This window comes from Typopeltis vanoorti, chromosome 14 (assembly GCF_054136105.1).
Source record: "Typopeltis vanoorti isolate ZY-2024b chromosome 14, IOZ_Tvanoo_1.0, whole genome shotgun sequence".
In the NCBI taxonomy this organism is placed as follows: Eukaryota; Metazoa; Arthropoda; class Arachnida; order Uropygi; family Thelyphonidae; genus Typopeltis; species Typopeltis vanoorti.
The window spans coordinates 7,058,210-7,082,761 of record NC_143562.1 but is presented as its reverse complement, the minus strand read 5'-3'; the positions used below and the strand labels follow the sequence as shown (position 1 = coordinate 7,082,761).

General features: G+C 40.7%; 1 protein-coding gene across 1 annotated transcript; it reads left to right on the top strand.

Moving 5' to 3' along the window:
* Window positions 1-5,200: 5,200 nt before the first annotated feature.
* Window positions 5,201-24,483, top strand: LOC150099146 (protein spaetzle-like). Its single transcript, XM_090404221.1, has 4 exons — window positions 5,201-5,419; window positions 14,239-14,393; window positions 16,246-16,500; window positions 24,214-24,483. Exons 1-4 carry the CDS (start codon window positions 5,399-5,401, stop codon window positions 24,389-24,391), a joined length of 609 nt encoding a protein of 202 aa, XP_090260347.1. The 5' UTR covers window positions 5,201-5,398; the 3' UTR covers window positions 24,392-24,483.
* The last annotated feature ends 69 nt before the right edge of the window (window positions 24,484-24,552 follow it).

Here is a 24,552-nt window from a genome sequence, read left to right as displayed (position 1 = left end):
GAAACTCGTTCTGTGGAAGAGCAGTAAACAGAAAGCTGCGATTGGCTTTTGTGCTAAACTTGGTAAACCTTTTACCGAAACGCATCAAATGCTTCAAAATGCATACGGTGATGAATGCTTATCCCGTACTCAAGTTTACGAGTGGTTTAAGCGATTTCAAAGTGGTCGTGAGACGCTTGAGGACGACGAAAAGCCGGGCCGTCCAAAAACTGGACTGAAAGAAGTTAACATCTAAAAGTGCGTGATTTCATCAAAGAAAACCTGAAATCGTCCGTAAGATTGATTGAAGATGAATTGGGGATTTCAAAATCAACTGTGCACAACATTTTGACCGAGAGTTTGGGCCTTCGTAAATTGAATTCGCGATTTGTTCCCCACAAGTTGACCGACGACCAAAAAATGTATCGAATTGAACACTGCAAGGACCTCATTAAAACCGCTCGTAAGGACTCAAACTTCATTGAAACGATCGTTACAGGGTGACGAAACGTGGTGTTTTGAGTACGAGTCCGAAACAAAGCACCAAAGTGCTGAGTGGAGTCACCCAGAAGAGAGGCATCCGAAAAAACGTCGCTTGGAGAAGTCAAAAGTAAAGAGAATGCTGATTTGTTTCTACGATTCCAAGGACATTATCCATAAAGAATTCGTTCCGCCTGGCCAAACGGTCAATAGTGAGTTTTATCTCGAAGTTTTGAAGCGAGTGATAGCGAGAATTCGTTGTGTACGGCCTGAATATTGTGACGACCGATCGTTCGTCAAAACACACTGTCACTCTTGGCACTATAACTCGGCTTCTAATGAAACAAATGTCATAAACCGCTTTCGACAACAAAAAGATACAACAGGTGGCGCCACTAGTTTCTTCTATTTTCGAAAAGTTCTGTTTCTTTTTGGACAGAGGGTGTAGAAACACTGATGGACAGAAATTGCATCCAGTTTCTAACGATCTGTACTTCCACTGATCTGCACTGTTTATTTCTTGGGAAGAAGATAAAAAGCATTTGTGCTTGAGATGAGATTCGAGAATTGATCTCTTTAGGAGTCAGATTCAGGCTGCAGTGTAAGTGGAGAAATAAGCGATTTCTCATCCCAATCCACTTGCGATGCGCGTGTTTTATTTTCGATGTTAAGAATATCTTCACATAATTCTTGAAAATTGGAAGGCTCGGACACTACGAAGAAATTTTTTAATGGAAACACGAATAAATTCTGTGACGCGATGACAGTCAGTCCCAGTGTCGTCCGTGTTAAGGGGGATATGTGACCTCAGCATTGGGCTCGGAAGGAGAATTGATTAAGAAAAGATCCAGAGTTGTTGAGCTAGTAGAGAGAACTGTCGTATTCTGGTAGCGACACGGACAGTTTGCCGTAGATCGCCGGTTACACCAAATATTTCGCCACATCTTCTCGTAGCTCTCAGGATGCAGTAGCCTTCTACGCACTTAGTCAATCTTCTCCGAAATCCTCTCCATTTTCTTGGCAGCCACAAAAACCTGGAGAGCCATAATCTACCAGTGATTTTAAAAATGTATAGAAAGTTTGTTTTTTCCTGAAGGAGAGCTTCTGTGAACTAATCCTACACGTGCAGCAGAAGGAACTTTCCTGGTTATGTTACCAATCTTTCACTCTGTGGAATAAATACACCCTTAATACCTGAACCTGAATCATTTCTAAAGGTATCAAACAACCTCTGATGATCGCCTCATGAAAACCTGACTCTGGGCAGACTCCTCTAAACGCATATCTAAAAACAAATTCCAAATAGCCACGAAATATACCAAAAAAAAACCTTCATGTACAAAAGAGAAAAACAACTTACATCAGTGACTTGTTCCATCCTTTGCAGGCATTCAAACCCGATCCAAACCTGAACCAGTATCCTTTACAATTACAATTACAGCCACCTATGCTTTTAATCGTCCATCGTGCGATGCCTTCCTAAAAAAGGATGGAACAGACGCTTTTTTTTGAGGTCTAATATCGCATGACAAAAGGTAATCTGACCTCCCTTTTTATGATCTGCTTTGGTTAAAGATTTCCTTACTACGTTTTGCTGCCTTCATGCGCTGTCTTAACCGCTCTCTCTCTCTCTCTCTTAAATCTGTGACTATTCTGACCCTCTTTCCATATCTATCCCTGAAAGTTGATTACACGCTAATCACCCAAGCATTGAGATCTTCATTGAAGATTTCCGCCTTCACAAGTTTTAGTCGCTCCCATTCTCAAACTTCGCAGACCAAGCTGAGAAAGAAGTCGCAAGCCTTTGCTATTAGTAAAGATCGAACTCAAACTGATCAGAATTCCAGATAATCCTGTCCTCCCTCCCAATGCCTTTTCTTAACCAGCTTTCCCTCCAAATTCACCCACACCTCTCTCCTCTTGGCAAATCTGACTTAAACCTAAAGGGAATTTATGTTAATATCGAAAAGGTGTTGCTTTTAATTTTCTTAGCAAACCATCAGGGTTAGCTTTTTTTTAAAAAAAAAAAAAAAAAAAAATAAGTTCTTGATATTTTCTAATTATCATATCTCACAGTATTTGTTTTCCCTCCAACTGAAAAAGATCGCTAACACACAGGGGTTCTTAGGAATTAACACTCACTAATCCCAGTGATGCTATGAAATATCCTCTCTTGTAGATTCTCGTTCCCCACAAAGTAACCAAGTTTCTCGGAAATTTTCTTACCCGTTGCATCACCGATAAGCGCTGTCATTCTTCAAATCATTTCTACTCATATAAAATCCCCCATTGAATAATGTTTGCGTTTCCTATTTTATTAAGCAGGAGGTGACGAGCGGGAGCGATGAAACAGACGGTTCAGTAGATCCCAAAAATTGTGCAGAGAAAACAAGAGGGAGGAGATGCTTACGCCCTTGAATATTTCCTTTCATCCATCAGTGAATTGATTACGTTTTGAAACGCCCTTTTGCGTAAGCTCCTTGAAATCATTTTGTTAAAATGATTTCAAGAAACCGTCTGTGACGTCACAAATTTCAAGTTTGTGACGTCACCATATGAATAAGAGCGAAATACTGTGGACAGGATAGGACATTTGCTGCAGTAAATAAAACGTTAATTCCATAAACATTTAACGATAAAAATTAATTCCATAAAAATAAACAAATTCCGAAAGGCAACACGTTTTAGCCAACCAACTCGAATGATGAGCACCCAATTTCGACTCAGCCAATCAGAAAGAGCCACGACAAGATTGTCTGTGATTTTAATGAGCATCTACAACGTCTAGTACGGCAGAGAAACTGGTGCCATTTTGTGATCCTTATCCTAACACAGTACGATTATTATTCGAAATACTGTGAGTTCTGTGATCGGTTTTCTTTAGTTGAGAATTTAAAACCTGAACTACTCGGAGAGAGAGAACCCACCTGCCCGTTCCAAAGATCGGCTTACTCAGGAACGATTAAAGAAATGGTTAGAAAGAGTTCCTGTAGCCGGCGACTAGAATCGGACCTAGAACTTCCTTAGGGCGGTCTAGTGCTATGGATGCAGACCAGACACTGTTTCCAAAGATATACAAGAGAAAAAATGAAATAAATAAATAAATAAAATTAATATTTCTTTTTTGTTCCCAAATCTATCCAACCTTAGAAGATTGTTCTCGCATTTAGGGTGGCATCGTGATGACATCCCTAAACTGAACATGAAATATAATAAAATTCATTTAAATAAATGACTTATTTTTATTTATATGCTTTCTTTACTATAATAAAACGGACTTTTATCCCCACCATTCAAAACTATCTTTTTTATTTTTAGTTATATTTGAATCTGTTTATTCTGACACCATTTTGCGTTTCATATGCTCTTTCTATATATTACTACAGCGGCAGTGAGTGATTAATACCCTTGGAGGGTAATGGATGGCAATGCCGTAGCCAGTGAAGTTCTAACTGAGGCTCGGCTATTGCTGTTACCCCCCTGCCATGATCAGAGCTTTAATAGCTCAATAACACCTTATCCCTACACTGTCCTCTACAGATAACGGAGAAGATGAAAAGCATTCTTGCTTCGCCCCTTTAAGCCAGTCCTTATAAGGACAGCGGCATTCAAAGAAATTATGTTTGCGATGTGTTTTGTAGATAAGATTGGATTGCAGTTTGCTGTGTTTAAACAGTTCACGTGAATTCAGGTTCGCCTTCGGCATAATTTCCACTTTCTTTTCGCATAACCGCCCTGACCTGCTGATTTCTTAATTAAGAACGTGTCCAGAATGAGGCAGAACTCTTTCCACAATAATTTCCTGTATTTTCTTGTGGCTCTAAGCCATATTTACCGATTAAAATTATAATTGCTGGTCAGCATTACAACAAAGGAACTAAGATCAAGTCTGATATATTAGGTTTGTTGAGTTGGTGTGTTCACCGGTTGGTTTGACGCTTTTGCGGAGGATTCTTACCACCCTCAGCGTATAAGACCGAATAACTCATCTTTAGATGAAAGTTCTTATAAAGCCGGATGGGATTTCAATCCGTGTGTCTGACGATGGCAAAGCGTTCTGAAAAAAATAGTCCCATTTACTCCATTTTGGGAGTAAATGGATTCAAATAGATTAGAAATCTCTTCTTAATGGTGCACTTTGTGTCTAAGATTAATGCTCTTACTGGGGCTACAACCTCCCACCATTCATCACGTTGTTCATCCTGCAACAATCCCATAATCCTCCTCTTCCCAGCTAACCCTAACATTAGCGAACTAGAAGGTTTGCATGCAAGGAATGTTTATTCATTTTTTTAAACATTGATATGCAGGTCACGTGATCAGGATGGCGTTTCAGAATCGAAGTATTTTTGTCGTGCACGTGACGTCATAGAAAGTTGCTGTTTTCGTTGAACTTTTTTTTTAAATTTTTTTTGTTTTTTCTGTCGTGCGCACTCCAGCCGTGGGAGGTTCCACTCGAAGTGCTTGACGTGCGCGCGGAGAGGAAAAACTTCCTCGTTCGGGAGGTGTGATTAAGGTCGGTTGGCTTACACTCGCAAGCATTGTCTTCTCGAATGGCTTCTGGGTAGCCACGAGCGTTTATTCGGAAACGGAGCACGTGCTTCACGCTTCCCTTCGTTGCCCTTCTGTGACGTCAATGCGGCGCCTGCGCGGAATGTGCGCGGTTTCACCCCGAAAAAAAAAAAAAAAAAACCCTGAACGTCGCTTTACGCCTCGTTGATGACGTCACCACCCTCCCCGTCGGGGTAGCGCCTACATCACCCTTAATTTTTTTTGTTTCTTTCGAATGTCCCCATCCCAGTGGTTGCACACTCAGCGGAATGACCGCCGACATCACATCGGACTCCTGTTGCGCAAGGTCCCGTGGCTTACCACACCGTCAGACAGCTGCGACTAGATTTGTGCTACTAGTTGGTGAGTGCGGTTGTAGAAGGTCACCATGAAGACATCGCTGCGGTGGGTAAGTTTATGCTGCGAATTGTTTCGTTTTTTTTTCTCCTCATCATTTCCACGTGCTGCCACCAGATGGCTGTTCATTCGACTTGCAAAGAGAAGTTTTTTTTTTCTTTTTTTGTTTTAATTATTTCCTGACTGTTGTTGGGTGGCGTTTTGAAGTTGTCTCTCGCAGTGACCCTGAGGGAATTTTTGGTTTAAGTTCCCTACAACTCTCTTTGGAATTCCCCTCCTGCAAAGCTAAACACACCTCTGTCTGTCTGTCTGTCTGTCTCACGTCAGCTGACCAGGAGGAAGGAAATTCAGAGTAGGTTTTCGACACACACACACACACACACACTGCATACGCGGACAAATAACCGATTGCGTCGCTTCAAGTTTGCATATTTGCTGCAGGACAGAGTTGATGTGCAGATGGAGGGAAGAAAGATGCCCTTTTCTTCCTCAGAATGACGCCCCTGTTGCCATATGCAAGTCCCTTATCCTAAACCCACGTCGAACAGCACTTCAAAGTGCCTCTGACAGGTTTTGTTACGTTTATTTGGCAGTCATTAACAAAACGAAATCTGCACAGCATGGGCAAGAGATGCTTACGAGAATGAAATCTTTCAGGATCACTTTTAAGGTTTGGAAAATTTTATTGAAATATTACATTCCTTAAGAAATATCGGAAAATAATTTATTCTTAAGAAAATCAAATTGTTAATAAGCATCGACAAGCAATTGGAATTAAGGGTCTGCGAAATTTGGTTGAAGAAATTACCGATTGATCGGAACCCTTCGTGATGATAATGCAGCATGCGTGTGTGTGTGTGTGTGTGGCACATATTTTTAAAGGAAATCACTAAGAAACAAATAAACAGGCATCTCAAAACGAAAAATTCTTGAGAAAACCCATTTGTTCATCGGGATCAATTACGTCAATCACCAGCTAATGAAAGCAGAAGTCTGGAACAAACACCAATGGTGACGTCATCACACACACACTACCCTTGACCGAGTAAGTGGAAAGGTTGGGGAGCGTGCATGCAACCGATTCGCATTTCCGCACCAAACTCCGCTACAGCAAAGGATTAACAGTCCTCACGAAATACGACAGAAGTGCAGGAGAAAGGTGTTTGCACAACAAGGGGTTGCCCAGCAGTGCACACTTATTGTGCGTTTCTGGTTGAAACGCGTGCACTTGCTCAACCTCGCATGTTCCCCTCGATTGACGTGTCGGCAGGCGAGTTACGACTACACGAGCGTTTTGTGCCCTTCACGAACGCGCATGCGTGCTGAGATCCTTCATTAGTCCATGTCTTAATAGATGTCGCGTCTTTCCTTGTTATTCCGGGGTTGTTTGCTTGCACGCGAGTTTTCCTTGTCTGAAAAGATGTGTGTGTGTGGTTTCCGCTGGCGGAAGTGCCCTTCTCACTTCCTGTTTTGAAGGTGGCGTCTTCAGAGCATCCATGTGATAACTGTCCACCATATCTGGGACGTCTTTACTTCCGGTTATACGTCTTCCGTTTTTACACTCAGTTCCTTCAGCGATAGACAGATAAGGATCCTGTCTGTTTGATTGTGCTAAGTGTGTCCCCCCTGTTCCCCCTCAATTAAAGTGAGTTGAAAAACAAATTTCTCCTGTCCTTTGCATCTGCCCGCTCGTTTGAATTCACACATAGTTGATTATCCAAAAAAGGCAGACAGACAGTTCACGCCATCTGATGTCAGTTTTTGCAATGGATTTCATATTTTTAGACTTCTCGAACTATGGAAGAATTGTCACCATTAGTGTTGACGCTATGCTTTTAGTTTATTTATTAATAAATCAAATGTTTTTCTTAAATTAATTACTCAAAGCTGTTCACCCTATCACGGCCACAGACAGTAACATCAGGGGCTCTTTTATATTTCAAATAAAATCGTGAAAAATATATTTATTTAAATGAATATGACAGACACCCCTTCCAAACAAAGCGAACTTTGATACCTTCGATGCCTCAAGAGTCGCTCAAGGCCAAGACTCTTAGACACCACAATTAGCTTTTCTTAATGTCTACAAAGTGGGTTGTTCACTGAATACGAATTAGTGTGAACTAGTAATCCCGTTATTCGACTTGCAGTTTCTAAGAAAAAAACGAGAACTTGTAATGCATGTTAGCACGTGTCATGCATTACTCTGATTTGCGCACTTAGAGGCAAATGGAAGTCAGAGTGCTGATCAAAGCAAGACAGCTTTAATCCATGTGCTCAGACGGTAGGGATAAGATGGGATTAACGATGACTGTACCAAACAGGAAAGAACGAAGAAAGAAATACAATTGTCGATTGGCTTGAAAAGGAAAAACCAACTGTTAGCAGAAATGCCTGCGAAGCCCTCTGTGGGTGCATCATTGTTCGGGGGCTTCGGCTCTGAGTGTTGGCCAGCCCTCCTGGGAAGGTACGGAGACATTGTTCACCTGAGCACGTCTGTTTCAGATCAGAGAGGGGGGGGGGGGAGAGTCTGTCTGGAATTCGCTATTATCGAAATGTACTGTGCAGCTTCGAAGGTCAACCACATTGCATTATTGCAATTCGTCGGGAAAACTACCGGATTCAAAAGACACTATCAAGAAGAGAATTCAGGTTTCTGGAAAAAAAACATCGGTGGTGGGGGAGAGGGAATTCCCCTCTCTTTCTTCTAATCCCTTACAGACCGTTTCCTGACTTCTTTAATAGTCGAACTTTGAATGACTTCCGTTTACTGGTTGATATTGAGACGATGATGGTTCCAAGCAAGTCAAGTTAAACCTCAAAGCAATGACATGCCAAGCAACGAGGCCTTTGCCGAATGGTGAAGGCATTTGTGGCGAGTATAACATCACGAAAGGGTCGCTTGCTTAGATACAGAGTAAAGAAGAGAGAGTTTTTGAAAAGGCGCAATCTTTTTAATGAAGATGGCAAATTAAATATGGAAACAGACCACAGAATTAATAAAGTTGGTATGTGGAATACTCACTTTCTTCCAAGTGAGTGTTTTCTTTTAACAGATTCTTAAGACAATGCTGAAACATTTCTTGATGTACAGAGATCACAAGTTTTCAATATTTGGAATTTGGACGTTTTCTGTATGCTCCTGTAGGCAAGCAATCCCCTAGACGAGAAGGCTTTTTTTGTGAAGAGGACATCGAAGTCAACAATCAGTACTAGAATCAGTTGGGATGGTTCCAAAGACTGCTTCTGATAAAGTTTTCATAAAAAAATCAGGGCTGTTGTGACAGCACAAGAAACGCGAGAATGTTTTCAACTATCTTTTTCTATCCATTCAAGACTTTTGGATGGAAAGATAAAAGAAAGCATTTATTTGGGTGATGGGGGGGGGGGTTGAAGAGAAAGAATTAATTACAGAAAAACAATCCAAACAGCTGGAAAAAGGGGCGGTTTGGTTAAAAAAATTAATAGTAAAATTTCTTGCGAAAAACAAAGTTTATGATTTAAAGCACAGTTGGAAATATACTCAAGAAATAAAATTAGTTTGATTATTTGCCTGAAGACTATTTTCTCTTATTTAAAGCGCAGAGAGTTAAGGAAACTAGATCGTCAAGGGAGGATTGGGGAAAATGTGCGAAAGTTCAGCTATGGCATGCAAACGTGATAAAAATATGAATGTCTTCGAACATGGTTATGTATGTGACGAAGGAGTGGAAAAATATGCTTTGGGTTCGGACCTTTTAAGTATGTCTGGGGAGGGAAAAGAGAAAATTCTAGAACAAGACCAAATACATTGCATATCTAATTATAAGAATAGGTTAGGTCGTAATTTATTATGTCTATACACAAATGCCAGGAGCATTAGAAACAAAGGGGTTGAGTTTGTTGCTTTATTGAATACGATGTGGCCTAAGATTGTCGGCATTAGTGAAACCTGGTCATCAGAATCAGATGTGGTAAGTGGGATCGAGTGTGATGGGCAAGGCCTTAAAAAAGTGCGGGCCCCACTTTTTTAAGTGTGGCCCGGACCACAAGTTCCTCCTTTCGTTTTTGATTTCCAGATTTATGATGATACATTTCTGTTGGTCAAATTTTTATTATTAAAAATATAATTTTAATAATTAAAAAATCAAATTAATAAGAATACTTACTTTTATTTTTTAGCACATGCCTTACACTATACAGTTGCACACTTTACAAACAATCACAAAACCTTCGTCTATCAAAATACTAACAAGAACGAAGCGTTCTGGCAGGGAACATTGCTGTGAATTCAATTACTAGCTAGCGAAGCCGACTGCAATAACCTTGCATGAACGCCTATTGACGTCATCGCCCGCTATAACTACAGCGATCCACTCCGAGAGAATCGATGTCTTCCGGACACTCATGGCGAGCTAAAGAGCGTAGCCGTCTGTCTAAAACAAAACACAGTTTCATTCTCGATATGCCTTTATCATAGTTGTGTTATTACGAGAATTAAAACCACGCCTTATAAACATAGTTATGTGACAAGCCGGGGCCCGACAATCGGGCCCTTTTCGATGTCGGGCCCGTGACAAAAGCCTCAGATGTCACCCCTTCTCGGCGGCCCTGGTGATTGGTATACTATTTTTAGGGTGGGTATACTTAAAGCATCCAAGAAACAATGATGGTAACAATGTTCCATGTAGCGATCAGTTTGAGTCTATCTGGTGCGAAGCTGAGGTTAACAGAATGAAATATAGGGTGGGGATGCTGCTATACACCTGGCGGCTCAGTTGTAGGGGACGAAGAAATGCATCACCAATTTAGCCTTGGGAGTACCAAACGAATGATCATTATGGGTTACTTTAATTATCCAAACATTGATTGGGTAGAAGAGAAATCTCGTGATAACAAAGAAGAGAAATTTCATGAATTGTTGCGAGACAACTTTCTCAAGCAGCATCTGAAAGAAGGAACTCGAGGTCAAAGAGTGTTCATTTTGCTCATAGCGTCAGAAGGGATCTCTGTCAAGAATATGGCTATTTTACCACCAATTGGTGACACTGATCAGGCTGTTCTTTCTTGGGAAGTGTCTACTTGTACTGAAGCTCCAATAAAAACAGGCTACATGCTAAATTACAAAGCTGGAAATTATGATCGACTTAGAAGAATCTTTGGTCCCATGGTATCAGTTACTGAATGGAAAAAATATCAGCAATGCATGGGAATCTTTGAAAAAGTGCTTAAATGAGGTGGTATCTGAAAGTATCCCTAAAGAATAAATAGGTTGGGAGCAGGGGCGGCTCGTGCATAGGCACTGCGGAACTGCAACACCCCCCATTTTCTCGATATGTATTTATTAATTTATTTATATTTGCTCGTAATATTTAATTTTATCATCAACAATCCTCTACAATTCTCTTATTTTGTATAAAAAAATAATAATAAATAATAATAAAAATAATAGCGTCCTTCGCACTTAGCGGGGCGAAGGACGCTAGCGGCACTTTGTTTTCCAGAGTCATATTGCTACGCGCACAATCATATCTACGTCATAATGAGATGCGAGCTATTAGCGTATTGCGGCACTGTCCGTCGCGCAGTTCCACTGTTGTTTATATGCAGTGGTAGAGTGTTCTCAGTGCTTATTGTGTTTACTCCGTCTCTTTAAATATTTGGAATTACAATTAAAGACATAACATTTGTTATAGTAATTTTTAAGTAATTTTGAATTATACCAAACTGTATGTATTTATCGATAATAAACAATCTTTTTTCATGTTTAATTTTTTTTAAAATTTTACCATAATTTTGATATTTTATCACAACACGTATACCCTGTACTTACAGTGTGTATGTATATTTCGAAAGTTGCAGCACCTCCACGATTTCAAGCCACGAGTCGCCACTGATTGGGAGTGAAATGGATGTGGAGCCTTATTAAGCTAGAGATCCACAAGAAGAAGATGATGTGGAAAGACTATCGTGAAAAAAAGAGTGAGAGCAGTTATGAAATATATAAAGCTCAGGCCAGAAAAGTTACGAGTATTGTAAGAAAAGCTAAATCGGAGTATGAAAAGAAATTGGCCATGCAAGCTAAAGGCAATCCAAAAGAATTTTATTCTTATTATACCGCAAGAAAAAGAAAGAATGAATGTGGAAGAATAACTTTATTGATTGCAGATGGTACACGAGTGTCGGAAGCTAAAGAGATTGTTCAGTTAATCAGTGCTCACTTTGCTAAGATATATCAACCACGTGTGTGTAGTATGGTGCACAGTACTACTGCTACGTTGGAGGAAGAGTTAGAGGTTCATGAAAATGAGGTTGAAGAACTTTTGCTTAACCTGGATAAGAATTTGTCAATTGGGACAGGTGGAATATCTGCCCGTTTGTTAAAGGAATGTTCAGCTGAATTGGCAAGGCCTTTCACATGTTGTATAACTCGAGTCTCAGGTCAGGAATGATACCATAGGAATGTAATATAGTTCTATTGCACAAGGGTGGTGCAAAAACGGATGTGTCTAACTACCGAACTATTAGTATTTCTGGTATGGTAGTGAAGAGTTTAGTGAAGTTGTAAGAACTCGCACACAGAAATGGGTAGACAAGCATTCTATACTCTGCCAGGAACAGCATGGGTTTACTAAAGGAAGGCCATGTTTTAGCAATTTGCTCACATTTTATAAGAATGTTACGGCCGAGTTGGATAAAAGGAATGGATGCAATGTCATAATGTTGGATTTTTCTAAGGCATTTGATAGGATACCGCAAGATAGACTGTTGTATAAACTTGAGAATATGGGATTAGAACATAATCTATTGACTTGGATCAGGAGATGGTTGACAGACAGATGTCAAAAAGTGGTATACAGTGGGTTTGAATCTGCCAGATTTAAGGTAATCAGTGGTGTACCTCAGGGTTCAGTCCTTGGGCCATTATTGTTCAATCTATACATTAACGACATTAGGAAGGGTCAAACAGTGGATGTGCAATTGTTTGCTCATGATGAGAAGATAGACAGGGCAATCAGGGATGGTTCTGATATCCAGTACTTAAATGATTTTGAAAAGGCTGGAAATTTGGGTAAACGAAAATGGGCATCAGTTTAAAGTTAGTAAGTGTAAAGTTATGCACTTTGGACTGATTAGAGTTCCAGCGGCATATTATATTAGCAGGTGTTATGCCACAAGAAACTGAAGAGGGAAGGGATCTCGGTGTATTGGTGGATAATTATTTAAAGTTCAAAGGTCACATAGCAAAAGTTGTAAATACAACTCAGAGGATAATTGCGAGGTTGAAGAGAACCTTGACATGTAAGGATAAGGAAGTAATTTTGCCTCTTTATAAGGCTTTGATAAGACCACCCGTGGATTACTGTGCGCAGATTTGGTGTCCTCCCGGGTTCCAAGGGGATAAAGAAGCTGTGGAAAGGGTGCAAAGAAGAGTTACAAAGATTATATCTGGATTATGGGATTTAGATTATGAGGACAGATTGCGAGTATGTGGATTACAGACTCTGGTTAACAGGAGAAAGAGGGTGATATGATAGAAGTCTATAAACGTTTGAATGGGTGTTATAGCATTTCAAATGATGAAATTATTCGTTATATGGAAGGAGGGGAGAGAACACGGAGGCATCCATGGAGGTTAAGGTTGTTCTTAGTCAAGAAAGGGTTAAGAGCCAGGTTTTTCTTCCTGAGAGCAGTGAATGAATGGAATAATTTGCCCTTAGGGGTAGTGAGTGCATCTAGTGTAAATGAATTTAAGGGAAGGCATGATAGCTGTTTTGGGTAATTTATAGTCTCCCTCAATGAGTCCTTGACTCCGTGGGGGTCTCAGATAATAATAATAATAACAATTATAATAAAGTACGTTTATCTTTGGACAGCTGTTCGCTGTTGACAGTTCATCAGTCCGTTTCGCCATCGAATCTCCCGTTTCGGGGGCTCTTAAGAGTTCCTTAAAATACTCAATTTAATACAAAGGACAAAGCTAATTAGGCTGATTATTAATCCGTTGTACATCAATTCTCTTTCACCCGTTTGCATTTTCTTGAAAAATATTCCCATCTTCCTTGTTACGTCCTTCCTAAGAAATCTCATCTGCAGGGTCTTCAAATGTAATGCTAACAAGTTGCTTCTTTCTCGTCAGTGTGTTGTCCTTTCTCCACGATAGCACTAAAGTGCTGCAGGCTGAGGAACCTCTCGTGGATGCGATTACCATAGAAACACGCAAATAGTGGAGAAAAAACTTGGAGACTGGAAACGAATAGTAAACGGTGTGGTTATTTCCACTAAAATTCTGCGGTGTTGTGTGTCATAGTGGAATGCAGGGCTCCAAAACACGAGAAAAATTTGGAACAAAATCAGCATATCATAAAACAATGAAAGATACGGTACTGAAAAACTGAAAAAGAACGTACAAAACTGTTCTTGTGCCAAAAACCAAATCGAAAATATTGAAAAAACGAAAGACACTGCGAGGAAAAACTAAAAAGTCAGATATGTTGAAGTAACATTTCGAATTTTTATATTACGTAATGAAAGGTGTGTGAAGATCGTCCACAGGTTGCAGGATATACAGCATATTAGTGGGGGGTTTAGGGATCGAAGGGGAGTCCCTGATTTAATATGTTTTTTTTTTCAAAGTACAGAACCTGCTGCATTTAAATGGTTACAGTACGATGATGCAGTTAAAAAAAATACACATCTTTAGAAATATTGTTTGGCCCCGAGACTTCTCCCCCCCCACTAATCTATCCTTTGTCTCATATTAAAATATAAAGTACGTACAACGTCGAGTGCAAATCCAGAGAAGAATGCAGTCGCCCAAGGCGAAGAGATGAAAGGAATTTTTGCTTCCATTTGTTGGATGTTCTCATCAACTTTTCTTTTCTTTCACAGGCGTTCCTTCACTGCATGCTCTTCGTTCCGACCCTCTGTGCGGTGATTTACCCTGCTGACGAAGACAGCGACGACGACCCTTTTGCCCTAAGCAACCCCATAGTGAATTGTCCACCCGACCAAACCTTCTGCGAAAATGTCACCAACTATCCACAGTAAGTGCTTCATCGTTCATATTTCAGTTAACTCCACATTCAAGCGTAATTGAAAACTTAACGTACATTCTACTAATAACTTTATTAGAAATGCGTACATACACCCTCTGTCCAAAAAGAAACCGAACTTTTCGAAAATAGAAGAAACTAGGGCGCCACCTGTTGTATATTTTTGTTGTCGAAAGCGGCAACCTTCATTAGTGTTGTGTCAACTGTTTATGACATTTGTTTCATTAGAAGCCGAGTTATAGTGCCAACAGTGACAGTGTGTTTTGACGGTCGTCACGATATTCATGCTGTACGCGACGAATTCTCGCTATCAATCGCTTCAAAACTTGAAGATAAAACTCACCATTGACCGTTTGGCCAGGCGGAATGAATTCTTTGTGGATAATTCCCTTTGAATCGTAGAAACACACCAGCATTGTCTTTACTTTTGACTTCTTTAAGCGATTTTTTCTTTATTCGAATGCCCCTCTTCTGGTGGTCTCCACTCAGCACTCTGGCGCTTTGTTTCGGGCTCAAACTCAAAACACAACGTTTCGTCACCAGTAACAACCGTTTCAAGGAAGTTTGATTCCTTACGAGCGGTTTTAATGAGGTCCTTGCAGTGTTCAATGCGATACGTTTTTTGGTCTGTCAACTTGTGAGGAACAAATCGCGAATTCAATTTACGAAGCCCCAAACTCTCGGTCAAAATGTTGTGCACAGTTGATTTTGGAATCTCCAGTTCATCTTCAATCAATCTCACGGACGATTTTGGGTTTTCTTTGATGAAATCACGCACTTTTTGGATGTTAACTTCGCTCAGTCCAGGTTTTGGACGGCCCGACTTTTCGTCGTCCTTAAGCGTCACACAACCACCTTAAAATCGCTTAACACTTTCATTGCCAAGCTGAAAATTGGAATTTCGTGTGGTGGCCAAATTTTTTTTAATTTTTTGTTTAGTTAGCGACGTCCACGCCATAACGCGTGATCGGCCGCTCAGCGAGAACTCGCATCGCGCGATATCGCGTGATTGGCAATGAACATGTTAAACTACTCGTAAACTTGAGTACGGGATAAGCATTCATCGCCGTGTGCTTTTTGATGCATTTGATGCGTTTCGGTAAAACATTTACCAAGTTTAACACAAACGTCAATCGCAGCTCTCTGTTTGAAACTCATTTTCCGACCGTTCGTCAAAAACACACACTGTCATTCTTGGCACTATAACTCGGCTTCTAATGAAACAAATGTCATAAACAGTTGACACAACACTAATGAAGGTTGCCGCTTTCGACAACAAAAAGATGCAACAAGTGGCGCCACTAGTTTCTTCTATTTTCGACAAGTTCGGTTTCTTTTTGGACAGAGGGTGTACTTTGCAGGAAATTCTTCCAAATTTCATCATTTTTTCGAACATTCTTGAAATGCTTCTTAAAATACTAAAGAAGCATGTCTTTGTTTTCTAAGAATTCTCCGTATGGTTAGCGAAAAACGCCCATAAAATTTATCATCGTATTTTAAGAAATCGTCCAGAAACAAAAAACTACGTCTTTGGTGTCTACACCAAAGACGTAGTTTTGTGATTTGCAGGTTCTTAAAAAAATCCTTAAGGATCATCGCCATGATTGGTACGAAATCCTTGAGATGGCGATGTTGAATCTGGTAAAGTACTCCCACGAATGAGTCTTATAAACCTTTCCCTCATTAGCAGTAATTCACATCCCAGGAGATGCTCTCGGTTTTTGGGATGCTGCTTCTCTTCGCGTAATTCTTGTGCTTCTTCCTAGAGGGAGCCACAAGGAATTCTTACGAAACTTGTCTGGAGAGTGTTAATTCATTTCTACGTCCCTTTGTTCCCCTGCAGGAAAACCATCTTTCGAACTCTGAGGAGCAACTCGTCCGCCTTAAACTTCCTTAGAGGATACACTTACGATGTCATCAGCAACGATATTATCACCCGTCGGAAACCCGAGGGAGCTGACATTACCCTCACGCAGGCTTGCGAGACGGTCACCAGAACGATCTTCCCGAAGGCTGCGAAAAATAACATCCAGAAGTGGAAGTTTGTGGTCAACAACAACGAGGACATGAGACAGGCGGTGTCCATAGAAGAATGCCGGTGAGTGGCAACCAAATTAGCTAATCTGTAACAATAACTGACAGCTTATCTCTCTCTCTCTCTCTCTCTCTCTCTCTCTCTCTCTCTCACACACACACACACACACACACACACCGACATAAGAAGGTGCTATGATGGATTGTGGAAAAGAAGAACGAATTCAAAATATGCGCAATGAAATATTTCTGAAAATACAAAATATGTTACATTAATATAATATGTTTTAGAAGCGCACCTTTATTATTATTATTATTGCCATTATTATTATTCATTGATTATTATGAAGAGATGCTACGAGATTATAGACTCGCATCAAATGTTAATAATTTGTGTATTGTACAGGGTGGCCATAAAATAACTTTCCCTCTTTGGAGGCATCTCTAGCTGAAACCAATAAACGGAATGAGATCAAATTTTATACCGAGACTTTTGAAGGCATGGGGAGATGATTTCCGCGAAAAAAAAGATTTAGTATCAAATTTCGACGATAGGGGACATTTTGACGCTGGCGGAGCCGAAAACAGGCGGATAATGACATTAAAGGCAAATAAAATGGAATAATAACATTTCGACGGTGTACGCGACAGCCGCTCATTCACTCATTCAAGATGGATATGTGGCGCGTTACAATGAGAATAAGAATAATAATAATAATTGAACTAAAACAGCAACCTGCGAGACACACAGAAATTAATGTATGATTGAACTCGCAGGAAACAATGTTTTATTCATCAGAATCAGGATCCCCTGGACCACATGCACGATTTTCAATGTGCTGACCTTTCTGGTGTACAACAAATTGCATCCGGTGTGCGACAAGCTCTACAGCTGAGCGTAAGGAGTCGGATTGGATGTTCATAACAGCCCGTTTCATGTTGTCTTTCAAGACATGAAAGTAGGGAACGCCACCAACATACACAACGGATTTCAAATACCCCCACAGCCAAAGGTCACATGGAGTGATGTCCGGGAATCGAGGCGGCCATGCCGTCGGAAAGAACTGACTGATAACCCTGTCATTACTGAAATGCTGGCGTAAAAGGCGATGTACTGAACGTTCAATGTGTGGCCGTGCTCCATCCTGCATAAAAATTACGGAGTCCAAACATTGTCTTTGCTGCAATGCAGAAATGATAAAATTTTCCAGCATTCGTCGATAAATCTCTCCAGTAATGGAGCAGGTTACAGGACCTGTAGGGGTAATACGCTCATGAAAGTACGGTAATATTATGAAATCGGCTGTGAAGCCACACCACACGGTTACTTTTGGAGAATGCAGTGATACTTGCTGGGTCGCTTGGGGATGTCCAGATGCCCAAATTCTGCAGTTGTGAGTGTTCACCAACCCATTCAGATAAAAATGAGCATCATCACCCCACAATATTCCTCAAGGCCAGTCATTGTCGACCTTCATTGGGGCAAGAAACGTTAACGCGAAGGTCATGCGCTTATCATAATCTGCGATAGTTAGTGCTGGCACACGACTGAACTTACACGGATAGAAGTGAAGCATTTTTCGTAAGAGTTTCCAGACTTTACCATAAGCCATATCAAGTTGGCGAGCTATGGCACGAGCGCTTGGACCAGTACTGGTCCCTGTGTCGTCGACCACAGCAGTAGCAACGTCAGTTACTGTCTCTTCTTGCACTGCTTTCCGCCCTCTGCCAGGTCTAACTCCTAGTGATCCAGTTTCTTCAAACTTCTCAATCATAGCTCTCAGTGCTACAGCTGACACAGGACCTGTACGCAGGTTATGAAGCCTTCTCGATTCCCGAAGGGCCGCAACGGCATTGCACCATTTAAGGAAAAACAACTTAACAAGTAAAGCATGCTGAGCAAGGTAGGACGCATATTGAGCACAATTCGTCAGTCATTCGAATAACTGCCTGAACGTTCCCAATCCCTTTTTAAGTGGAATTGGTGGCGCTGCTTTCACGTACGCACGGTAAAATTTGCATAATCCTTTTTACCTGCGTTTACTGCAATATTTGCTTTCGGCTCCTCCATCGCCAAAATTTCCTCTATTGGCGATTTTGGTACTAAATCTTTTTTTCGCGGAATTCGACTCTGCATGCCTTCGAAAATCTCCATATAAAATGTGTGGTCTCATTCCGTTTATTGGTTTTAGCTACAGATGCCTCCAAAGAGGGAATGTTAATTTTTGGCCACCCTGTATTTTTTAAGACAGCACAACCTCTCATAGCGTAATGTTGTCGCCTCTTTTTATATGAAAAGCTTTGGTTGCACTTGATGCACTTGATTGCACTTGCACTATGGCAAGAAATTAAATACGGAAACGCAAACCTACATCCGCGTAAGTCGATGCAGTTTCGAATCAAACCACAAAATCGAAGTTCAATCGAATAGGTCAGTAACGGAACACCGCAAACTGAAATGCAAAAAATAATTACTTTTAAAGACGCCACTACATCGTAAAATAGCAGACGGTTGGCACATTCCTAATTAAGAAATATCTAATATAATAAGATGAAGTACAATAATATTTCCTATAGAAAGGATAACCAAAGGACAGATCTATTTTTAATTTGGGCAGCGGAGGAAGGCTTTACAACTCTTTGAATAATCGTTCTACAGGGAATCTAATTTTATGACTTTAGCTTACACCCTCTGTCCAAAAAAGAAACAGAACTTTTCGAAAATAGAAGAAACTAACGGCGCCACCTGTTGTATCTTTTTGTTGTCGAAAGCGGCAACCTTCATTAGTATTGTGTCAACTGTTTATGACATTTGTTTCATTAGAAGCCGAGTTGTAGTGCCAAGAGTGACAGTGTGTTTTTGACGAACGGTGGGAAAATGAGTTTCAAACAGAGAGCTGCGATTGACTTTTGTGTTAAACTTGGTAAAAGTTTTACCGAAACGCATCAAATGCATCAAAAAGCACACGGCGATGAATGGTTATCCCATACTGAATTTAAGAATGGTTTAAGTGACTTCAAAGTGGTCGTGAGACGCCTTCAAGCGTCTCACGACCACTTTGAAGTCGTCTGACGAACTATTTTGGAATGAGTGAAGTTAACATCCAAAACGTGCTTGATTTCATCAAAGGAAACCCGAAATCGTCCGTGAGATTGATTGAAGATGAGTTGGGGATTCCAAAATCAACTCTGCACAACATTTTGAGCGAGAGTTTGGGCCTTCGTAAATTGAATTCGCAATTTGTTCCCCACAAGTTGACTGACGACCAAAAAATGTATCGAATTGAACACTGCAAGGACCTCATTAAAACCGCCCTTAAGGACTCAAACGTCCTCGAAACGATCGTTACTGGTGACGAAACGTGGTGTTTTGGGTACGAGCCCGAAACAAAAATCCCCGAATGCTGAGTGGAGACCACCAGAAGAGGAGCATCCGAAAAAAAGTCGCTTGAAGAAGTCAAAAGTAAAGATAATGCTGGTGTGTTTCTACGATTCCAAGGGTATTATCCAGAAACAATTCGTTCCGCCTGGCCAAACGGTCAGTGGTGAGTTTTATCTCGAAGTTTTGAAGCGATTGATAGCGAGAATTCTTCGCGTACGGCATAAATGTCACGACCCACCGTTCGTCAAAGCACTGTCACTCTTGGCACTATAACTCGGCTTCTAATGAAACAAATGTCATAAACAGTTGACACAACACTAATGAAAGTTGCCGCTTACGTCAACAAAAAGATAAAACAGGTGGCGCCACTAGTTTCTTCTATTTTCGAAAAGTTCGGTTTCTTTATAGACAGCGGGTGTACTTCCAAAGAATAGTATGTTTAGTCACGATGGCATGTTCTTATAGGCCAGACTGCTCGGGTTTATGATACGATATATTGTTTATGTTCCTCACTGCAGACGACTGTGCGATCTGTTGGATTGCCCAAAATAAGACAAAGCACACAGGTGGATCTCGTATACACCTGGAAACCTGAGTGAGATTAGGTGAAGAAAGGAAGGTGGAAATCTTCCTCACAGGACGAGAGGATTCTGCAATATTATCGTGTCTTAGAACTGATTGATTTTAAAATAAGCAATCATCATTTTGTTTTAAATTCTTTACTTAATGATAATATGGTCCTTAAAGTATTGTTAACAACTTTTGACTTCACCTCCAAAAAAATTTCTGGCTCTTAAAATCGCGTGATTAAAACTTCCCTTCCTTGTCAATTCTGAAACATATCCTCAAACTCCACCAGTTGTTCAATATTTAAAGATTTTCCGATTCTCGCTTTGAGCAGGTCGTTCCCTACACCTATCTGCATCCCTAATAGCCAAGCCCTCCCACCGTGTTATTGGAAGCGTCAGACGTTTCAGCTTCCTTTGAGAAGCGCGAGAGGAAGAAAGCGCTTCCTTTGTCTCAAGATAAGAAAGAGGAAGCTCTCACAGCGCGTGATACGTTTTTAATTTTTATTGTTTTGGTAACGGAATTTTAAAATAAGTCGGAATGATATTTATATTTTCTATTATATCATTTTATTTTGTCTTTCAGTTATTTATTAACCGGTCACTTAGATGGGGATGAAATATTTTTCTTGAGAAAGTCAAAGAATTAATTTTGGTGTTCCAGTCTGAGTTGAACTTCGGAAGTTCAAAAGCGCTGTCCGACCATCACAATCTGGGTTGGTTCTTAAATTGCTGCCATTTACGAAGGTGCACTGCAACCAAATTCGTCTTCTAGGGGAGGGTTGGTTAGTGTCTGTGCACACACACAGATCCCACAACCCACGAACATTAAACCATTAGACTACGGAAACCTATCCAGGACGGATTCGGTTGAAGTGCTTTGGAATTTCTGCCTATCAACTAAGGCTGTGAAGTCAGGAGAGATCTGTTAACTACGTGTGCTGTTCTTCTAGTCAGGTTGCCTATTTTGCCGGATACTGTGCCCCATTTTTACCAGTGTGAAATTTGTGAAATACCTGTAGGATTACGTGAGATATCATGGAGCGATCCGCCATTTCTTCTTGTCTACTATGCAGCTTTGAAGCACTTAGCCGGAGAGCAGATTCTAGACAGTATACCGGACCAAACCTAATGGTAATGCTTTACGAAGCTTCCAGGTTAGCAAGCAAATAAGCTTGCCCACATTATTCTGCTGGACGTGAGAGACCGAAGAGTGGTATGTCGCCACTGGTGGATTGCAATTTTTAAGTTTATGGACAAGCAAAAAAAAAAAAAAAAAAAAACAATTACTGTATTTAAATGCGATTCCAATGCCCAAAGAATTGTAAACATCGTATATTTAGTGTCAAGGCTGTGATATGGATTATATATTAAGGATTAAATCATTTTTATTTGAAAAAACAATTTCATTTTATCTGTTTTTTTTTTTATCTATTTTTATCTGGCATTAAATTATGTGGTGTATTTCATTCGAGCCATGTTGATAGCGAAATGAGAAACGTAAAATTATGTCAATTGATGTGTACAGTTCCTGTGTGGCTTTGCGCTCAATGATCGTGATAAAGAATCCTGTCAGCAACACACACAAGAATGCAACTGCTCCTTCTGTTTCGATTGTGTGCAGCCTACGTTGTCCCAAAAATGATGCTTTTCGCTCAAAAGGTGTCGTTTGACAACATGATACTGTCAAACTCTCTTCATTCTGGTTCGACTGTACAAAATGATTTCACTATCGCTGGCGGTGTTCAACCTGTTCGCAATGGGGTGGGACCGCCATTTTAAGAAGTGACTTGGGATTGTGTCATCCATATCCAGGATGGCGTGCAACCAAATAAAAGGCACAAAAGTAATACCATGCAACCCCTAAAAGTTCAAGGACTTTCAATAGCGCCCTTGAACCGATTGTAGTGCAGCCTTCTTCCGCTGGAAGGCGCTAGCAGTACCTTTACCGATCAGCATGCCAACAGCTGGCAAGCTGAGATGCCAATTCTAGGGTAAGAATTTGCTTCAATCTTGGCGTTTTTTGCGATGCAAACGCTTCAAGGATGGACAGCTGTCGACAAGTAAAATGCGGAAAGCACGCAACAGTGTACGAGGATATCTTTGTAGGTCGTAGACGAACGACTCATGATGTGCTCGAGATCGAAGGACTATCGTACGATATCGTACGAAGCAATTTGTTGGACGTTTTGAACTTGAGACGCATTGTTGCAAAATGCCACCCACTTACACATCACTTGTAGTTCGACAGTCCCTGGCTTCCAAAACACGACAATCATTCCTCATCCACCCCGTTCGCCTGTTCTCACCTCCCCTGCGACATTGTTTCTGTTCCCCAAGGTGAAATTCAGGTTGAAAGGGTCTTTTTGATACGATCGAGGAGATCCAGGTAGAATCTCAGGAGGTGCCCAACATAGTCACACTAAAGGATTTATTTCATGCATGAAATCATGAAATAAATCGTTGCAATGGCTGTATTCATACCCTCTGGGACTACATCCTCTGTCCAAAAAGATACCAAACTTTTCGAAAATAGAAGAAACTAGAACGCCACCTGTTGTATCTTTTTGTTGTCGAAAGCGGCAACCTTCCTTAGTGTTGTGTCAACTTTATGACATTTGTTTTATTAGAAGCCGAGTTACAGTGCCAAGAGTGACAGTGTGTTTTGACGAACGGTCGGAAAATGAGTTTCAAACAGAGAGCTGCGATTGACTTTTGTGTTAAACTTGGTAAACCTTTTACCGAAACTCAGCAAATGTTTCAAAAAGAATACGGTGATGAATGCTTATCCCGTACTCAAGTTTACGAGGGGGTTAAGCGATTTCAATGTGGTCATGAGACGCTTGAGGACGACGAAAAGCGGGCCGTCCAAAAACTGGACTGAGCGAAGTTAACAACTAGAAAGTGCGTGATTTTATCAAAGAAAACCCGAAATCGTCCTTGAGATTGATTGAAGATGAATTGGGGATTCCAAACTCAACTGTGCACAACATTTTGACCGATAGTTTGGGCTTCGTAAATTGAATTCGCGATTGGTTCCCCACAAGTTGACAGACGACCAAAAAGTGTATCGAATTGAACACTGCAAGGACCTCATTAATACCGCTCGTGAGGACTCAAACGTCCTCGAAACGATCATTACTGGTGACGAAACGTGGTGTTTTCAGTATGGGCCCGAAACAAACCGCCAGAGTGAATGTCGTGATGACCGACTGTTCGTTAAAACACACTGTCACCTTTGGCACTATAACTCGGCTTCTAATGAAACAAATGTCATAAACAGTTGACACAACTCTAATGAAGGTTGCCGTTTTCGACAACGAAAAGATACAAGTGGCGCCACTAGTTTCTCTTCTATTTTCGAAAAGTTCGGTTTCTTTTTGGACAGAGGGTGTATTTCGAAGGAGACGGTGAAAACTAGCAGTTAGGAGAAGTAATTTTTCTTTACGGTCAAATTTCCCGAACTTTTGGGGAGCTCCTCCTATAATATCGTTTCTTAGATTCCTAAAAAAAAAACATTTGATAAGACCTTCAACTTTTTCAAAATTATGAAAGAAATTCGCAGAATGCCTTTCATAATTTCCATGAAAATTGCTCACAGTAAGGCAAAAAGGCCTCTCATTCTTCAGGGTTATCACAGTGTACTTTTGCATGCTGGAGAAGATGTATGCAGTCAGCTCTCCATCTCATGAAACCTTTCCAAGTATTGGAGTGTTCTTTTTTGTTTTTGTTCGTTTGTATTCAATTTGTATTCATACTCGCAAGCAATGCTGTAGCATTTCATAAACCAGCTTATTATTAATGTGTTTATTTTTGCGTTTTTCCACAGCAAACCGGATAGCAGCTGCTCAGGCATCCTCGGCTGCGATTCTTCGTTGCCCACGTGGTGCACACAAAAGTACGTCACGCATCAACTGCTCATATTCGACGAGGAAAACGTTAAGACCTACCCCGAGAGCTTCAAGTTTCCTTCGGCTTGCGTGTGCTACATCAGCACAACTGGTTAGAGGACGGACGGATTCCCTCCACGAATCTCCAAAGACTTCCTCATGAACTGTAATTGTCTTCTCTTGAATTAAAGTCATTTGTCCAAACTCAACACAGCGCTGTTGTTGTGTATCCTTTCTACAATACACGAACATTAATTAACTGTATGTCTGTGTGTGTT